The following is a 17,091-nucleotide window of genomic DNA, read 5'->3' on the forward strand; positions in this document are numbered from 1 at the left end:
AGTTCTTCCTTACCACCATACCTATAGTAGATGCCCTTCCCACAACTAGTAACTTGCCACCACATCACAAACTATAATTAATAACTTTGGTTTTGGTTTGACCTGCCCCTTCTTCTTATGTTTCCATGAAGGTAGCTAACAGTGTCTGGTGTAAGGTGAGGGCTTTATTTTACCAAAAGAAAAAAAAAAAAAATTGAGGCCCAGCGTGGGTGGCTCACGCCTATAATCCCAGCACTTTGGGAGGCTGAGATGGGTGGATCAGGTGTTTGAGACCAGCCTGGCCAACATGGTGAAACAGCGTCTCTTCTAAAAATACAAAAATTAGCCAGGTGTGGTGGTGCACACCTATAATCCCACCTACTTGGGTGTCTGAGGCACAAGAATCGCTTGAACCCAGGAGGCAGACGTTGCTGTGAGCCGACATGGCACCACTGCACTCGAGCCTGGGCAACAGAACAAGACTCTGTCTCCAAAAAAAAAAAAAAAAAAAAGTTGAATAAATCCACCAAATATCTTACTGCATAAGTATTTAATTCTTCATAATTACATAGTCTTAAATCCCAAGCATAAAAGCCAAACACCGTAAGTCATAATTCAATCAGAAAATATGAAGAGCTACTTACGGAGTCCTACAGAATCTGGTTTGCCATTATCATTCTTACTTGGTTGCACAAGTGGAGCAAATGAAACAGCAAGGATATTTTTACTTTCCCAAGTGTTCTGTCCAGTCCGCATAATTTGTGTTAACTATTTAGAGAAAAAAAAGAAAGAAAGAAAGTGAACAGCTTAATCCCAACAATGTGGTCACCTTACAGTCAAAACTTTGTTTTAACTGCCAGTTAGAGCTACACAATCACTTATATTTAAATGTGACCAAATTAATTCCATTTAAATATTTACTATAAGATATAAAAGGAATGAAAATATTTGCTGTTAATACAGATATTTTAATGCAAATGGGATACTCAAATATGGCCAAGTGAGTCTGCAATGTTAGATCTGTGGTCTGACAGTGTCTAGGAGAAGCACTACCATCTATACATGCCATTGCCTTTCAAAATACATGTCTGAGACAGGTTCAGTAATTTGGTTAAGGCATTATATTAATAAGACCATATTTTGACTACATGTTGACTTCATGCTCTTCCATGATATTAATGGAATACAGATTCTAATTCGACCCCCAACTTGATATTTCACAAATAAATGTAATTACAAAGAGACTAGGAGTTTTATCATTTCAGCAAACGCCCATCACTGGTCACAGGAAAAAAATATTAGCTCAATACACATCTTGTTCAAGTTTAATTAGTATATTCAACTTCTATCACAAAAAGAAGCTCGTTATTACATTTGATGTTTGTAAAATAGTATAGAGTAAATGTTTAACAAAATATTGATGAGGAAGTCACATTTTACGTATTTGAAAATGTATCGTTAAAGGAAAACAAAACAAAAAACAAATTGTTTAACTGGGAGTTTAAGCCCTGGAAGCATTCTAATAACATTTTTCCATGAACTTTTAAAAATGAATATTTACATACTCTGCCTTTTTAATATCTGACAAATGACTTGCTACACAGCACAGTACATGGTGATAGTGAGATCCACTGAGCTGCCAACGACACATGGTGATGTTAAGGGACCCCCAAGATGTATAAACTCCACAACTATCATGCTAGGTCCCAGTCATCTTAGATACTCCACCTCTACTACACAACTACAAGGTTATTTTAAACATTTCAGATTTCAGTTAATGTGAATATTAGAGATATTTTTTAAATGTGTTTTTATTAACTTTTTAAAGTAATTTGCTTTTGAAAGGTATACCCATTTTCTGAGTAAATTAGTATTTTATACATTATACCTAATAATTCCAAACCAAGGCTAAAAAAATAAATTTAAAAATGTTCATAAATAGCTGCAGAATATTTTCAAATGAGTCTATTCAGTACTAATGAAGTTTTTTTAGTTCACTTGTTTTATTAACGAAGTTAAGTAGTTCAAAATCAAACCACAAACAGGATTTCTTTTCTTTTCTGAGACAGGGTCTCACTTTGTCACCCAGGCTGGATACAGAGGCACGATCATGGCACACTGCAGCCTCAACCTCCCGGGCTCAAGTGATCCTCCCACCTCAGCCTTCTGAGTAGCTGAGACTACAGGTCCATCACCACGCCTGGATAATTTTTGTATCTGTTTGTAGAGATGGGGTTTCACCATGTTGCCCAGACTGGTCTTGAACTCCTGGGCTCAAGCTATCTGCCTGCCTCAGCCTCCCAAAGCACTGAGATTACAGGCGTGCACCACCATGCCTGGCTAGGATTTCCTTTCAATATGTTCAAAGAACTGAAGAATATGGGAAACTGAGCAACTACATCACATTCAGCTTTTGGGTAAGCAAAACAAAGGAGGAAGCAGCTTGCTGAACACCAGGCACAGGGAGTAGCTGAGCTGAGTTGAAAGCCCAAGTTACCTCTAGTCATAGTAGAGATCTTTTCTCTATCTCCTTTGTTTAAATAATTAAGATGTTTCAAGTTTTTTCTTAACAAATAAGATAGACCTGGTGAAAAGTAATTTTTTCTTTAAAAGTTACAATATACCTTTCACTGAATAAAATTTCTTAACCTTAAACAAATGTGCTTGCTTCCTAGGCCACTAAAGAAAAGGAGTGGAAGTTACCTGATCCTCTATAGGCATGACTAATATGCCTCCAACTTTTAGTAATATTTTCATGTAGTTTTCATGGTCTTTCTGGACTCCAGCTCCACAATAAATTCGATCATACTGATGACTGTCAGATGCTATCTGGAGGCAATTACCAACAACAAATGCAGGTTCACAGAACTCAAATCTGCATTGAAAAACAAACATATTTTAATTCATTTAAGCAAAACATTAGATCTAAAAAATTTACCATAATCCAGTCCTTTGAAATAATGAAGTCACCAAAATTAATTATAAGGATAAAATGATTGTAAACTTTATTTAAATATAATATTTATTAAGTTTAGCACTCATCAAATATATTGTTTTATTATCAATGACATAGGACGGACATGTGTTTTCAAAACATTAACATTTTTGGCCACACTGAAACCTCACTTAGGTCTTCAGAAATAAATATAATGAAAAGCCCATCACAACCTCAATATTGTGACACCCCCAAAATAATATAACAATGAGAATCATAAGGATCAATAAATGAGAAAATGCTTCACTTTGCATTGTCCTTTCCAAAAAAGGTGAGGGGCCAGCAGAAATGAGAAGGGTTTGTATAGAATTCATCTCAGTTTGACATTTTTGCTGAAGGTAAAAGTGGGAGAGCTTTATCAGAAAAAGATACGACTGTCCTGACCACATACCCCTGCAACCAGTAAGGTTAGGAAGAGTTTCTAATAAATTTTGGCTGAGGAACATTACTGAATGGGACAAAGACCAGAATTAATACTATTTTTTTCATGTTGCTGCTTTGGCCCCGATGATCTCCCTAAGCAACAAGAGATATGATTTCAAAGGTATTTTATCCGGGCTGCTTGTTCCTGATAACAGTGTTGGTTCATGGTACACAGAGTTATGCTTTTACAAACTATCCTATTTGGACTTCTACTTTATTTCTTAAATTTTGATAAACAAAACTGAAAACAGGCTCTAATATAAACGTAATTAAAACCCCAATGCACTAATAAAACAGGCAATCTTTTTAAAATTAATTCGTACCCTTTTACTTTTAAGTTGAATAAAGTTAATATGATCATAGAGCAAAAGCACACTATTATTTGAGGATGAAATAATTTATATTAAAAGGTTTGGCATGCAGTGAAAAATAACACTGATTTGAATCACAATCATTTTTACTCTGTAAAATATATCCTGTCCTTTAGTAATTAATAGACTTACTACACAATAAGTTTCCATTCAGAGTCACTAAAACACAGACACATTATAAACATCTATTTCCCAAAGAAGAAAATTTACCAGAATATATGCCCTGTCTTTCATTTTTTGTCTTTTTGGTGGAAGGGGATAAAAGGTGGGGTGGGAAGGGTCAAGGGTGTCCCTGTACTATTGTCTTCATGCCCCCACGCTAAGGCAGTCCATGCCCCATTATTTCTTTAACTGTCACCTCACTGATCACATTTTTCAGGGCTCTCTTCCATCCCTTTGCTCTCTACTGCGTAGGATAAGTTCAAGCTCCTAGGAGTGCTACGTGGGGGAATCTTTATGAGTCTACCATCAAGTCGTTCTACTAGACTCCTTTCCTGTCTCTGCCCCAGCCTCAACATACTACTCTGCAGGTAGATTGAATTACTTGCTTCTAATTCCTTACAGGAACCATCACAGTGTTTTGAAATCCTGCATCTGTGTTTGTGCTGTTCCCTTAACTTAAAATATCCTCCCCCTCTCCTTCTACCCTTAATAAATGCCTGATATCCCTTCAAGACATAGTTGAAATACCAGCTTTGCAATGAAATCTTACTCAATTCTTTAATAGTATCTCATCTTTTCTGCTTGCACAGCACACACAAAATGTGAATTTACCTAGGTTAGAGAATCATATTTAACTTCTCTTTTATACTCAAAACTATGCCATAATCTCGGATTGTTTAAAATACAGGCAAAATATAATTTTTGGCTTTTAAGTAATTAGATACAGTATATCACATGGTTTAATCACCTTATCAAATTCACAGTAAGCATTCTTTAAAAATAAGTTGGACTATTTCAGTAAGGTCTATCTAAAAATCTTATAGAAATTCATTTTAAATGCTTTAATTTTATCATAATTTATTTCAACCTCATAATTTTCAGGATGAATGTGACTAGGGAATTTAAATAATTAAAAATTTTTGAATTATTAAACCACTTTATCAAATATGTTAAATCAACTAAAAAATATGCTTACAGTTTTAAAAGCTTCCTACTAGTTAAAAATATGTGGTAGCTTACAGAACTATTGCCAAGGAAATCACCATTACAGGTAATGACAACTTACAATTAAAACCCCTTTTCATTAATTCGTGGTATTATATACATGTTCATCACAGCAAAATAAATTAGAAATAATTTAGTGTGTGATTCTAAAATTAAATGTGTGACACTGGGCAAGTTACCTTATACCACTAATTGCACACTTCCTTCAGTCAAATACTATTTATTGAGCACTAGCTTCGTGCAATGACTGAGAATACAATGGGAGACACTCGTGTCTATGTCGAATGGAAGAGACAAACATTGAACAATTCCATTAATTGAAATATAAATTACAACTGTGATAAATGCTCTAAAGGGAAACTGACAGGCATGGGGATCAGAGAAGGGCTCCCTGAGAAATGGCAAGCTGGGATCTGAAAGATGAGACAGGACAATCTAGAGCTGCACTATCAAAATGAAAGCCACCAACCACTGTGGCGAGTAAACCCTTAAAATGTGGCTAGTTCAAGTTTAGATAATCTGTAATGCACATGGGTTTTCAGAGACTTTTTAGAACAATGTAAAATATCTAATTCTTTATATTTGTATATTAAAATATACATACTTAATAGTCACCTAAAATGAAAATACTAAATAACTATCCTTTTACTTAATAAAGAGTTGCTTCTAATACTTTCTTAACACAATCTTCCCTTTGAAACATTTTTAAAATTTATTTTCCTGCTGTCTTTGAATATTTCTTCTGAATTTAATTGTATCTCCATCACCTATTAGTCCTCAAAATACATTTATTAAATAAATGAACTAAATTTAAAAAAGAAACATAAATGTTTTAACTTTTCTACCTACCAACGTTGAATATGAACCCAAATTTGACAAATTAAATATGCTAATCACAAAAATCTCAGGAGTAGAAGAGAAGCTTTTCTAGAAATAAAGTTACAGAAAAAGCATATGCTTATGGTACTTCTTCTAATTGTTTTAAGTTTTAAAATATAGACACAGAGTGTTGCTATGTTGCCCAGGCTGCTCTCACACTCCTGGCCTCAAGTGATCCTCCCACTCCAGCCTCCCAAAATGCTGGGATTACAGGCGTGAGCCACTGCCACCGGCCACCTATGGTACTTCTCTGTAGTAATATAATGGTTTATGTTTTGTTAAAAAGGTTACTATGATAACTGGAGCTTCATGTTACAGAATACAGTTTTTTTCCTAACAGGCCAAAAAAGGAAAAACAAAACAAACTCTTACCGCTAATGAATAATCAACTCTCCTATAACTAAAAGACAGGTTTTTCTTGGGCCAGGGTGGCCTTTCTGAAGATCTCAAATCAACCATCCTTATTATTCTAGTAAACAACATGAATGTTTTTCCCTCTAATGTAAAGCAGAACAAGTATATCTACTTCTAAGGGAAATTATTAATACAAAGGATAACTGCAGAGAAAAATCAAATCTCTACATTAATAAATTTCTAGTAATTGCAACTCTACTTCTAGGAAACACAAATGGGGTCTTCATACTTTCATTTAACATGTTTAAATTGATTTCCTTTACCAGAATACTCAAATTTGAAAGTTTCCTTGAATTTAAGACAATATTCAAAAAAGGATATACTATTACTAAATTTAAAAATAAAAATTGAAAGATATAAATAAAATTGGACAAAAAAGGATATCTTTAAATGTTGCCACTAAAAAATCTAGAACATATTAGAGAACTCATCTGCCAAACACACTACAAAGAAAACTGTAACACTACCAATTTTAGTGTCCTATCTAGGGACTATTATTTAAGTACGGCTTAACCTTTTCAAGCCATAATACATGGAACTTCACAATCAGTTAAAGAAAAAAGCTCTCAAACTGCATATTCTTACTTTTTTTCAATCTGTAAAGTGATTATGGATAACTTTCCAATAAAGTACTTATAATATGAACTTAGGCTTTTCTGACTGGGCACACTGTTAAGAATCTTAGACGTTTTCTATTCTGATACTAATATCACGACTTATTTATCTATTTATTTACTTTTATTTTGAGAGGGGGTCTTGCTTTGTTGCCCAGGCTGGAGTGCAGTGGTGCGATCTTAGCTCACTGCAACCTCCACCTGTCGGGTTCAAGCAATTCTTGTGCCTCAGCCTCCCGAGTAGCTGGGACTACAGAGGTGGACCACCATAATCAGCTAATTTTTTGTATTTTAGTAGAGATGGGGCTGTACTAGTAGAGATGTTGCCCAGGCTGGTTCTGAACTCCTGAACTCCGGCAATCTACCTGCCTGGGCCTCCCAAAGTGCTAGAATTACAGGGGTGAGCCACCACACCCGACCCATAACTTATTTTTATACAGCATTTCATGTAAACAAATTCATACCAATCAGGTTATAGAGCGGCCAAAATTTCAGTTAATATTTTTTCCAAAAGTCTATGATTACAATTTTTCAGGTAGGCCAGGTGTGGTTCTTCACTCCTGTAATCCCAGCATTTTCAGAGGCCAAGGCAGGAATACCACTTGAGCCCAGGAGTTCCAGACCAGTCTGGGCAATGTGGCAAGACCCTGTCTCTACAATTTTTTTTTTTTTTAAATCAGTTAGGCATGGTAGCACGCGCCTATAGTCCCAGCTACTCCAAAGGCCAAGGTGGGAGGATCGCTTGAGCCCACAAGCTGGAAACTACGGTGAGCTATGACCATGGCACAGCAAGACCCTGTCTCAAAGAAAAAAAAGAATTCAGGTAAATGTTTACTGATATTCATATATATATTTATATATGTGAATAACTAGATGATTGATTCAAGACACAGATGGTGGCTACCATGTTATCTAACGGAGTAAATTACAACTCCTATTGATTCTTCCAAAGTAGAGAAGAAAATAAACATTTTTCCTCCTTAGGCTTTGACTATCTTCTGAAAGCTGTGTCTTACCTAAGTTTCCATAAACCTATAGAGGTAAAGGACATATTTTAAACTACAAATACAATTGCTGTATAATCTCTAAGACTGAACAATAAACTCAATGAAAGTTCTCAGTTTATTACAAAATACTACTACACTATTTATAAAATTACACACATTAGGTTAAAAACGGTGAAAGAGAAAATCTGAATTCTACCTTTTTACATCAATGACACAATAAATGAAATCTGAGAAGGAAAAAAATGGCAAAAAGTCTACTAAAATGATACTTACTATGTGTTTATAATTACTTGTAAAAGAGTGGTTGGTGTGTTCCTTCCCTAATTGTTATACTTGATTTAGGAGTTCATTAAAATTTTGTTTGTAAGTAAAAGAAAAAGTAGCAATCATTTTTATTCTTTGAAAAAAATGTTCAAAACAAAATTTCCAAGATAGAGATGACCCACACTCCTAAATTACACTACCAAAAATATGTTATATGCATACAGAAGAAAAAAAAATCAACAGTCCTGAAATGTGTATAATAACCACAAAATCATTCATTCTAAGCTTATAATCATTTATTGATTTAAACCTGAAAATCCAATGAATATTCTCAGATTCTCTTATGCAGATAAGGAAAAGTAATTGACATACTCTTAATCAAATGTACCCTGAAAATCATTTATGAAAAAATATAGAGCACACAGATATCTTGGTTTAGAACATGAACACTTGCCCAAAATAACACCAGGATTCTAATCACTTACCTTAGCAGTGGTTTTCTTTATAGGTGCACGCTGGAATATCTTCATCTTGAGATGGACAGATGATTTCGTTCACAGCAGGGACCTTGCCAACTTGCCCATATAATTCTTTTGATAAGCTGCTAGGAGATCAGGGTGACCTAGCCTTGCCCTGTAGCTTCCCTCTTAGACGGATAGTCTAGGTCTAGGAGCTGACTGAGAGTAGAAAAAACAACATTCCCCTTCAATACACTGTTGAAGTGGGGCTGACAATTTGCACACCTAGTTTATCATGTGCCACAGGATGCTGTTACTGAAATTTTAGACAATTATTCCAGTGGAATAAAGAAATTTCAAGGACGTGGAAAAGAATCCTACCTTGTTCTCACACCTCATCCAAAACAACCTGCCAAATAAATCAAAAAACTTCTTTTTCTTGAAATACTTTGTCAAAATACACATTTTGAGTTTTAAGAGCCATGACTGCTTTATTAATACAAAATAAAACTTCAGACTTTTCCATTGTGAAGAAAACCAAGGGAAATGTTAAACTCTTGATCTCCAGATACACTGATACCATTCAAAGACTCTTACAATCAATAATTAAGCTATTTAATTACAACTTTTCGAAAAACAAAACTTTACATTTTCAAGTGTTTTCCGTTTCAAATGAATCAAACTCATCTCAGAATAGTTCAAGCATTATTCCAAGCAATGTGTTGCAAGTAAATACAGTTACTGTTCATTAAAGAAAGCAGAGAAATTCATAGTTACAAAAACAATCTCCAAACATTTTACAGGAAATGTGACAGGTAAGTCATATAAAGGTGAGGCTTTTATTGCTGAAATTGTATTTCAACAATGTCTTCTCCTAAAAATGTGTTTGAAGCCATGAAATTTTTCCCCATGCCATTTCTAACAGGTTAAAACATACAACCAATAGTCCTGATGACTATTTTCAAGGATTTCTCTGTCTCAACATCTGAATGTCTGTCATAATTTTAAAATGTATTTACATATCTGTCATAACTTTAAAGTATATTTACAATCTCTAACAATTATAAAACTACTTCTAAACATATATTAAAATATCAAAATGTTCACATATTTGAGAAATATTTTGGAATATTGAATATATAATGAATTATATATAGGAAAACTCCTTTAAATAAGTGTAATTCTCATAGAGATGAAGTGAATAAAAGATGACAGAATACAGAAGCATCTAATTTTCAAATGCAAATCATATATGAAAAATGAACATATAATTTAAAATAAAATTAGGATAGTAGATATGACCATATCAACTAAATCTTCTAAAGTACAAAAGTCTACTCTAACTCTACATATAAAACTTATACCTCAACTAAATTTGAATAATGAATTGCCTCCCCCACCCATCCCTGACCCCAATAAAAATTCATGCCATAGGCAAGTCTCATTAATGAACAAGCTATGCTCTTTAATATAAATGCTATAGTGAATTAAATGCATTAACAGCATTCCTTAATTCTAATGTGAAAAAAGTAAATGATGAAAATAAAAGTACTCTTTCAACTTTCCTATCCAGGAAACTTTCCTATCCAAGTTGCTAGGCTGTAATTCATTGATGGCAGTACCTTGCTGGAAAGAAATATTAGAATAAATCAACGTTTACATCATAAGAGCCAAACAGAACTAAGTAAAGACTCCCAGGCTCCGGTTATAGCCTCTTTTTCTAACCCTCAGTTTTCTCATCTGGGAAATGTGAACACCAATTAATATTGTCTCTAGAACTGTGGATAAAACATTTAGAATGGTTAAAATGAACAGACAACGCATATTAGGTGCTATTATTTTTTATCATCTCATTATTGTTTTCATTACTCATATCATGACTCATTTATATGGCAAACTATACAGAGACAATGGTCTTCCATTCATATGGAATGAAAATCTCCAATAATTCAAACTACATTATACTCATTTGGCTACTGACACAGTCATACTTTCAAAGTCACAGCTACAAGTCACCTAAAAGGGGAGGAATATAGGATCTATTGGCCTAATTAATGCTTTACGAGAAAATGGCCCTCTCCAAAGCATGCATTCTAGGGAGCCAAATCAAATACATACATGTATATGCATTACATATGTGTGGCTATAAATAAATGCTATACTGGTAATTCATTTTCAAAGTATTTACATGGTAAAAAGTTTATAATTCAGGCTCCTTTAACATACTCTTCTAATAAAGCTGGAGATATTTTTTAACTGTACATGAGCAAATACTGACCCATGATTTGACTTTCCCAATATCCTCCTTTCCTCTCAAAAGCCAGATATCTAAAGGCCTTTACTTGTCTAGCTAAAAACAGGATGTTTAGGAGAGCATGTATAAAAGTACAATAGGAGTCAGCAAACTACGGACAGCAGGCCAAGTCCAGACTACAGCTCGTAAACAGAGTGTCTTTGTAAATAAAGTGTTACTGGAACACCGTCAAGCCCATTCATCTTCATGGCATTTGCATCCAGTTTTATACTGCAAAGGCAGAGTCAGGTGGTGGCAACAGAGACCATCTAGCTTAGCAAGCCTAAAAGATTTAATAACTGGGATTTGTGGGAAAAACTTGCCAATGTTTCAGAGGACCCTTGAAATCACATCATTTTTATAAGAGAATTTCAGTGAATTTTAAAATACCATATGTATCAAAGGAATACATCAGACATGAAACTTCCCCCTTCCCTCCCATCTCCAGTACAGTAAATCAGCGCTATGTACTCTCCACATTATTTCATTTGATGATATAAGACTAAGACATACAAAGTTTAAAAGTACTTACAATACTTTTTTTAAAGAAAGAATACTACTTTCAAGACACAGGAATCAAGCTTTATACAACATAAAAACATGTTTGTATTTTATTTGGAGACAGGGCCTCACTCTGTCGCCCAGGCTGGAGTGCAATCTTGGCTTACTGCAACCTCTGCATCCCATGCTCAAGCGATCCTCCCACCTCAGCCTCCCAAGTAGTTAGGAATACAGGTATGTGCAACCATACCCAGCTAATTTTTGTAAATTTTTTTTTTTTTTGTAGAGACAGGGTTTTGCCATCTTTGCCCAGACTGGTCTCAAACTCCCGGGCTCAAGCAATCCGCCTGCTTTGGCCTCCCAAAGTGCTAGGATTATAGTGTGAGCCTATTTGTATTCTTAAAAAGGTCATCTAACATTATATATTCTAATGCTGATTAGCATATGGATTTTACCCCCTCTACTGTATTTGGAAGTTTACTATGATCTTAAATACATGTATATAAGAAAACCTTAAAAATGCAATTCAAATCATGACATGATAATACTTTTGAAAAGGGGACTGATTAAAAAATGATCCAAACCGACAGGATAAAAAAAACTGGAAGAATATTAGGTTTCAGCTATTTATTCTCTCTCCATTACACATAATCAAGGGTAATCTGGTACTAAGGAATATATAAATGGCAATTAATTTTCCTCAGTTATCTTATATTTTGTTAACTAAAACATATATTTTGATGAACCATACATAATTAAATAAAACTGCTTAGAAATGAGATTTTTAAAACCACTTTGCACAGCAAGTTTGTAAAATATTTTCAACTTTAAATTAGTTTAAATATTATCCACAAACATCAAGACAAATTGAAAATAATGAAAACACACGTAAGAACAATATCATTTTTATAATTTGTCACTGAAACCAAACTGTATAAAATAAAAGGAACAAAAAAAAAACCATTGAATCCAGCCACTCATTACATTATGCAAAATGAAACATTTCCCTAGTACCTACTACTCCTTGTATATAAGCTACTTTATAATCTGAAATACATAACAGTAATGTTTTAGTACACTGAAAAGATTAGGATAATAAAATTTTCAGAACTGTCTTCTTCAAGACTAGTTCATGATTGTAAGAATCTGTTTCAAAAATAAGCTGTAACAAACACTTTAGAAACAACTACATATAGTAACTAAAACAAGACCATTAAAAGTTAGAGAAACATTTATACCAGTCATATCACTGTATTTTATGATTCATCAATTTATGAATAACAAACCTGTGTAACACAGTAACGAAAATAAAACTAAAGAAATACAAGCCAGGGAAATTTGAGTATTTTACAGTTACAAAAAAAAAGTAACAATTTTAGAGAATTTTTAAAAATTGAGATACTTATACAAGTGGTCTTCAAACTTATCTGTGTTGTGATTATTTAAATTACATCAACATAGAAACGCTTCAAATCACAACATATTTTACTGTTTCCCAGGACTATACCCTCTTGCCAGCAATAAGCTTGAGCTCCACAGACATTTGCACAGAGTTGCTTCACTGATTCAAGAGTCTTCCTTGAGTCTGTTCTGCTCAATTAATGACCCAAAATGGAATTATCTGTGTCTTCATGTATTAACAGGTGAAATCTATTAATAACTAACATACAACAGAGCTTAAAATAGACCTTAAAAATTTGCTTTTACTAATACTTTTATATTTTCTAAATTCAAATGTACTCAAAAAGCCCTTCTGTGTACATTGTTTCAAGATCAAAACAAATACTAGCAATTAAATAAAATGAACAAAATTCTATAGTTCTAATAACTGTATAAAAATACATTCATGACTACATCCTAAGCATTTACCATGCCACCATAATCCTTAAGACAGAGAGAAACGATAAAGACACAAAAGGATGCTAAAATTGAATCCAAATTTCTTATCAAATAATTTGGACTAAAAACTTTTATTTCTGCCAAACGTGCTTTTCTTGGAACTAGGATATGAACCAACACAGTAAGCCTTGAAAAACGAATCAAAATGTGCATTACGTGTCGTTTATAAAGACAAGCATAAATAAGATACAGGATGGTGCTCAGTAAATTAATGCAGAAAATTAAAGTGGCTTGCTTAAATTCATTGAACTACAGTAAAAAAACCTGAGCATTTCGCAACTGCCCCATGCCTGCCTGCAATCTTTAACACGGTTACAATCACACCTAGGTAGACACAAGATCTTGCCTTCACTGTAAGAACTGAGGATTTTGCTCCATTACATCAGGTTTCTGTTCTTCAACCAATCAAATGCCACTTGCCAGATGATAAATACAAACTGGGATTGCAAAGGGGAATGAAACAAAAGTACAAGAGGAAGGGGAGGAAGGGCAAAGGCAGGAGGGGGAAAATAAACATTCCTCTGAAGATATTCACAAGGTTTTTTGGCTTCTTCTCTCTGGTACTGTCCTTCAATCTAGATCTTTCTAGAGAAAAGCCCTCAGTTCTGATGTAGCCCCCCACTCAAGTTGTTGATGGTCATAGCCAAGGGCTGGAGATAAATGAGGGCCCACTCCCAACAAGCCAAGTTGAAATTCTCAGTGTTTTTGCCTAAAACTTTGTTCTTTAAAGTGACTATTCTAGGCTTGTGTTTTCTATCCTTTTTAACACTTTTTCTCTTTGAAAATCAGATACACAGTGAAATGAGAGATGTAAAAGCTCTCCAAATTTTACACAATTTCAAAGAGCTCATGGATTTCAGCATAAGTGCTCTTGCTCTATAGCAATGCAGAATTTTAGGATTACACAACAAATGGACTTTTCCTGCCAGCCCAAGGACCAAAACCTGTGCAATGTTTCTTCTAAGAGGAGTTATATTGTGGGTTCAAAACAATGGTTTTATAAACCAATTTCTTATAAACAATCCTATCACAAGATATATCGATGTATTTCTATGATCATTTCTTCTGGATATATTACAAAGTAGCTGAATATGTTAAAGTCCTTTGTATACTGACAGGTACCACCTCTTACGTTACAACTGAAGAGGAAAGAACTACTAAATTACTATCGAAAAGGTAAAAAACCAGTTCCAGACAAATATTGCAATCACAGCATTATTACACTGTATCTCCAGAAAAGATACCTGAATGTTTAATGAATTCAACATTACTAATAAAGTGGTAGTAGCAAAAAATCACTAGATTGTTTACAATTTACTATAGAATTATATATAGTAAAAGTTATAGCACAGAATAATCTTAACTTTTTCTCATTTTATGGTGCACTGATTTTTGCTGCATTCAATTGAGCCAGTCAGGATCAATAGTGTTCAAGAATAGACATGTTGCATGTATCTATTTATTAAGTGATTTCAAACCAAAACTATAGATATGAATACTTACTTATCAAAGCTATCACTATTTTTGATGAAGCTCTCCAGTTTTTCCTTGGCATATTCCACCACATCTGAATGAAGCTCAATCCCATGATTTATTCCAAAAGGACCTGCAATCGTAGCAGCATTTTTATAAAAAATATTAATAATACACCCTTACAGAGCTCTTTTAAGTTCTGCTCATTTATACATCACAGGAGTATTTAAAGATGGCTTGAAATACGTAAATACTTCCTAGCCACAGACTTAAAAGTTGAATGGAAATCCACGTACATTGCTTTAATGTAAAAAAAGGGAAAAAAAAAAAAAGCTGCCTGAGTTTTCAATCAAAAACTACTACCAGGCATAAGGTTGAAACCTACAGAGTTCTCCCAAGAGAGTAGCTTATCTGGCAGGACAAAACTGCCAAAAGAATAGTATTTCTAAGTGAAGTTTAAGTTACTCGCTATTATTTTATCATTTGCTAAAACAATTGGTAATTCAAAATACCTAAAACCATGGGCTGACACAGATATTACATAAATGTCTCAGGGAATCGCTACCCCCAGCCAGTAGAGGCTAAATTCCCACCCCATTCCATGCCTTTTGGAGCTCCCAGTGCCTAGCAGAATGTGGCCGTCGGGCAGCATGCTGGACTTGACTCTCATGCTCCAGCATCTTTTACACTTCTCACTTAGGATTTCTCTTTACATATGCCCATGGATGGACTACCTCCCAGGAAAAGGGGAATGAATAGAGGAGAGTTTTCCCAGCCCCCAGAGATGTTATTGGGCTGGCACTTTTCCCTCACCCTACTACCGACTCACGCTGAAAATACAAGGACGCAGTGTCTCCTAAGGCTACTGTACATACTAACTTGCCCCGTGACCCACATGAGAACACACAGTTAGTCCCTTCTCAACTTCTGAAATTGGGCCAACCAGGTTTTCCACTCAACATTTTTGTTTTACTTTGACATTGGTCCTTGAAGGTGTATTATTTTCAGTATCTTTAGGAAATACTTAACTGGATGTGCCCTCTACCAAATGTCTAAAACGACAGTGCATATTTGGATTGTTTCTACTGACCATTAGGTACTTTTAACCAAAAAATCACAATCATAAATTGTCATGTTTGAATGTTCAAACAGTACATGTAAAATATGGTTTGCCGTCTAGGAAATATCCAAACTATAAAAATTTAACCAAAATGTTCAGATATAATCTTCAAACCAAAATCAGATAAGGATAATGCCTTCCCCTACTATACTTTTATAAAAACATTGCTTTTACTTGAAAAAATGTGTTCCAATAGGAAAATTAAATAAAAAGGTGCTTGATTCATCAAACCACAACAGAATTAACTTCCTTTGCAATGTTTTTACATTTTATAAATTGTCCTGATTAAAGCAACGTCAAACTTTTTGCTTGTTTCCTTCCTTATGAACTCTTAGCCTTCAAATGAAAACTGGAACATCTGCCCAAAATCATTTATGACTTCTTGTAATTCCTATTACTCCAGATAAACTGAGTAAAACTAAAATCTTTTATATTCAAAATAATAAAGCAGCCAAAAAATTAAAATTAGACAAGCACACAGTGAAGTCACTTTTCAATATATTAAATGTGAATATTCTGAGAATTTGAATTTCCATAGGTGTCAACACATAAAATGTTTTAAAAAACCAAATGGTTTTCCTCATTTAAAATAGTTCAAACACAGGCAGGATGTGGTGGCTCATGCCAGTAATCCCAGCACTTTGGGAGGCCAAGGCGGGCAGATGGCTTGAGCCCAGGAGTTCGAGACCATCCTGGCCAACATAGCAAAACCCTGTCTCTACTAAAAATACAAAAATTAGCCAGGTGTGGTGGTGCACACCTGTAATCCTAGTTTCTTGGGAGGCTGAGGCATGAGAATTGCTTCAACTCGGAAGACGGAGGTTGCATTGAGCCAAGATCTTGCCATTGCACTCCAGCATGGGTGACAGAGCAAGACTCTGTCTCAAACAAAGAAAAAAAAATAAAACTACACTTACTTAACATTATGTACATAGTAAGAAAAATACTATCCTATGACATAAACCTAATTTCCCTTTCTTCCTTTTAGGGTGATCCATTGACTATAAAACATGAGATGTTTACATTCTCATTACCCATTAAGAACCTAGGGCCAGGCATGGTGACTCATACCTATAATCCCAGCACTTTGGGAGGCCGAGGTGGGAGGATTGCTTGAGCCTAGGACTTCGAGACCAGCCTAGGCAACATGGCAAGGCTTCGTCTCTACAATAAACTAAACAAAAAAGTAGCCGGGCTTAGTGGTACATGCCTGTAATCCCAGCTACTAGAGAGG

At 34.6% G+C, this 17,091-nt stretch overlaps 1 protein-coding gene across 5 annotated transcripts in view; it reads right to left on the reverse strand.

Moving 5' to 3' along the window:
• PCMTD1 (protein-L-isoaspartate (D-aspartate) O-methyltransferase domain containing 1) overlaps positions 1-17,091 on the reverse strand; it is an 84,543-nt gene that overhangs the window by 12,843 nt on the left and 54,609 nt on the right. For 4 of the 5 annotated variants that reach the window (XM_012508592.2, XM_003255948.4, XM_030795457.1 and 1 more), the window contains 3 exons: positions 14,768-14,870; positions 2,683-2,854; positions 624-747 (listed from right to left, as the gene is read on the reverse strand). In XM_012508592.2, coding sequence (XP_012364046.1) covers positions 624-747; positions 2,683-2,736 — 178 coding nt within the window. In that variant the 5' untranslated portion in view covers positions 2,737-2,854; positions 14,768-14,870. Of the gene's footprint in view, positions 1-623; positions 748-2,682; positions 2,855-8,598; positions 8,791-14,767; positions 14,871-17,091 lie in introns of all 5 variants that reach the window. The other variant, XM_012508596.2, reaches the window with a different exon arrangement.

The sequence above is a fragment of the Nomascus leucogenys genome, chromosome 16, assembly GCF_006542625.1.
Source record: "Nomascus leucogenys isolate Asia chromosome 16, Asia_NLE_v1, whole genome shotgun sequence".
NCBI classification, from domain to species: Eukaryota; Metazoa; Chordata; class Mammalia; order Primates; family Hylobatidae; genus Nomascus; species Nomascus leucogenys.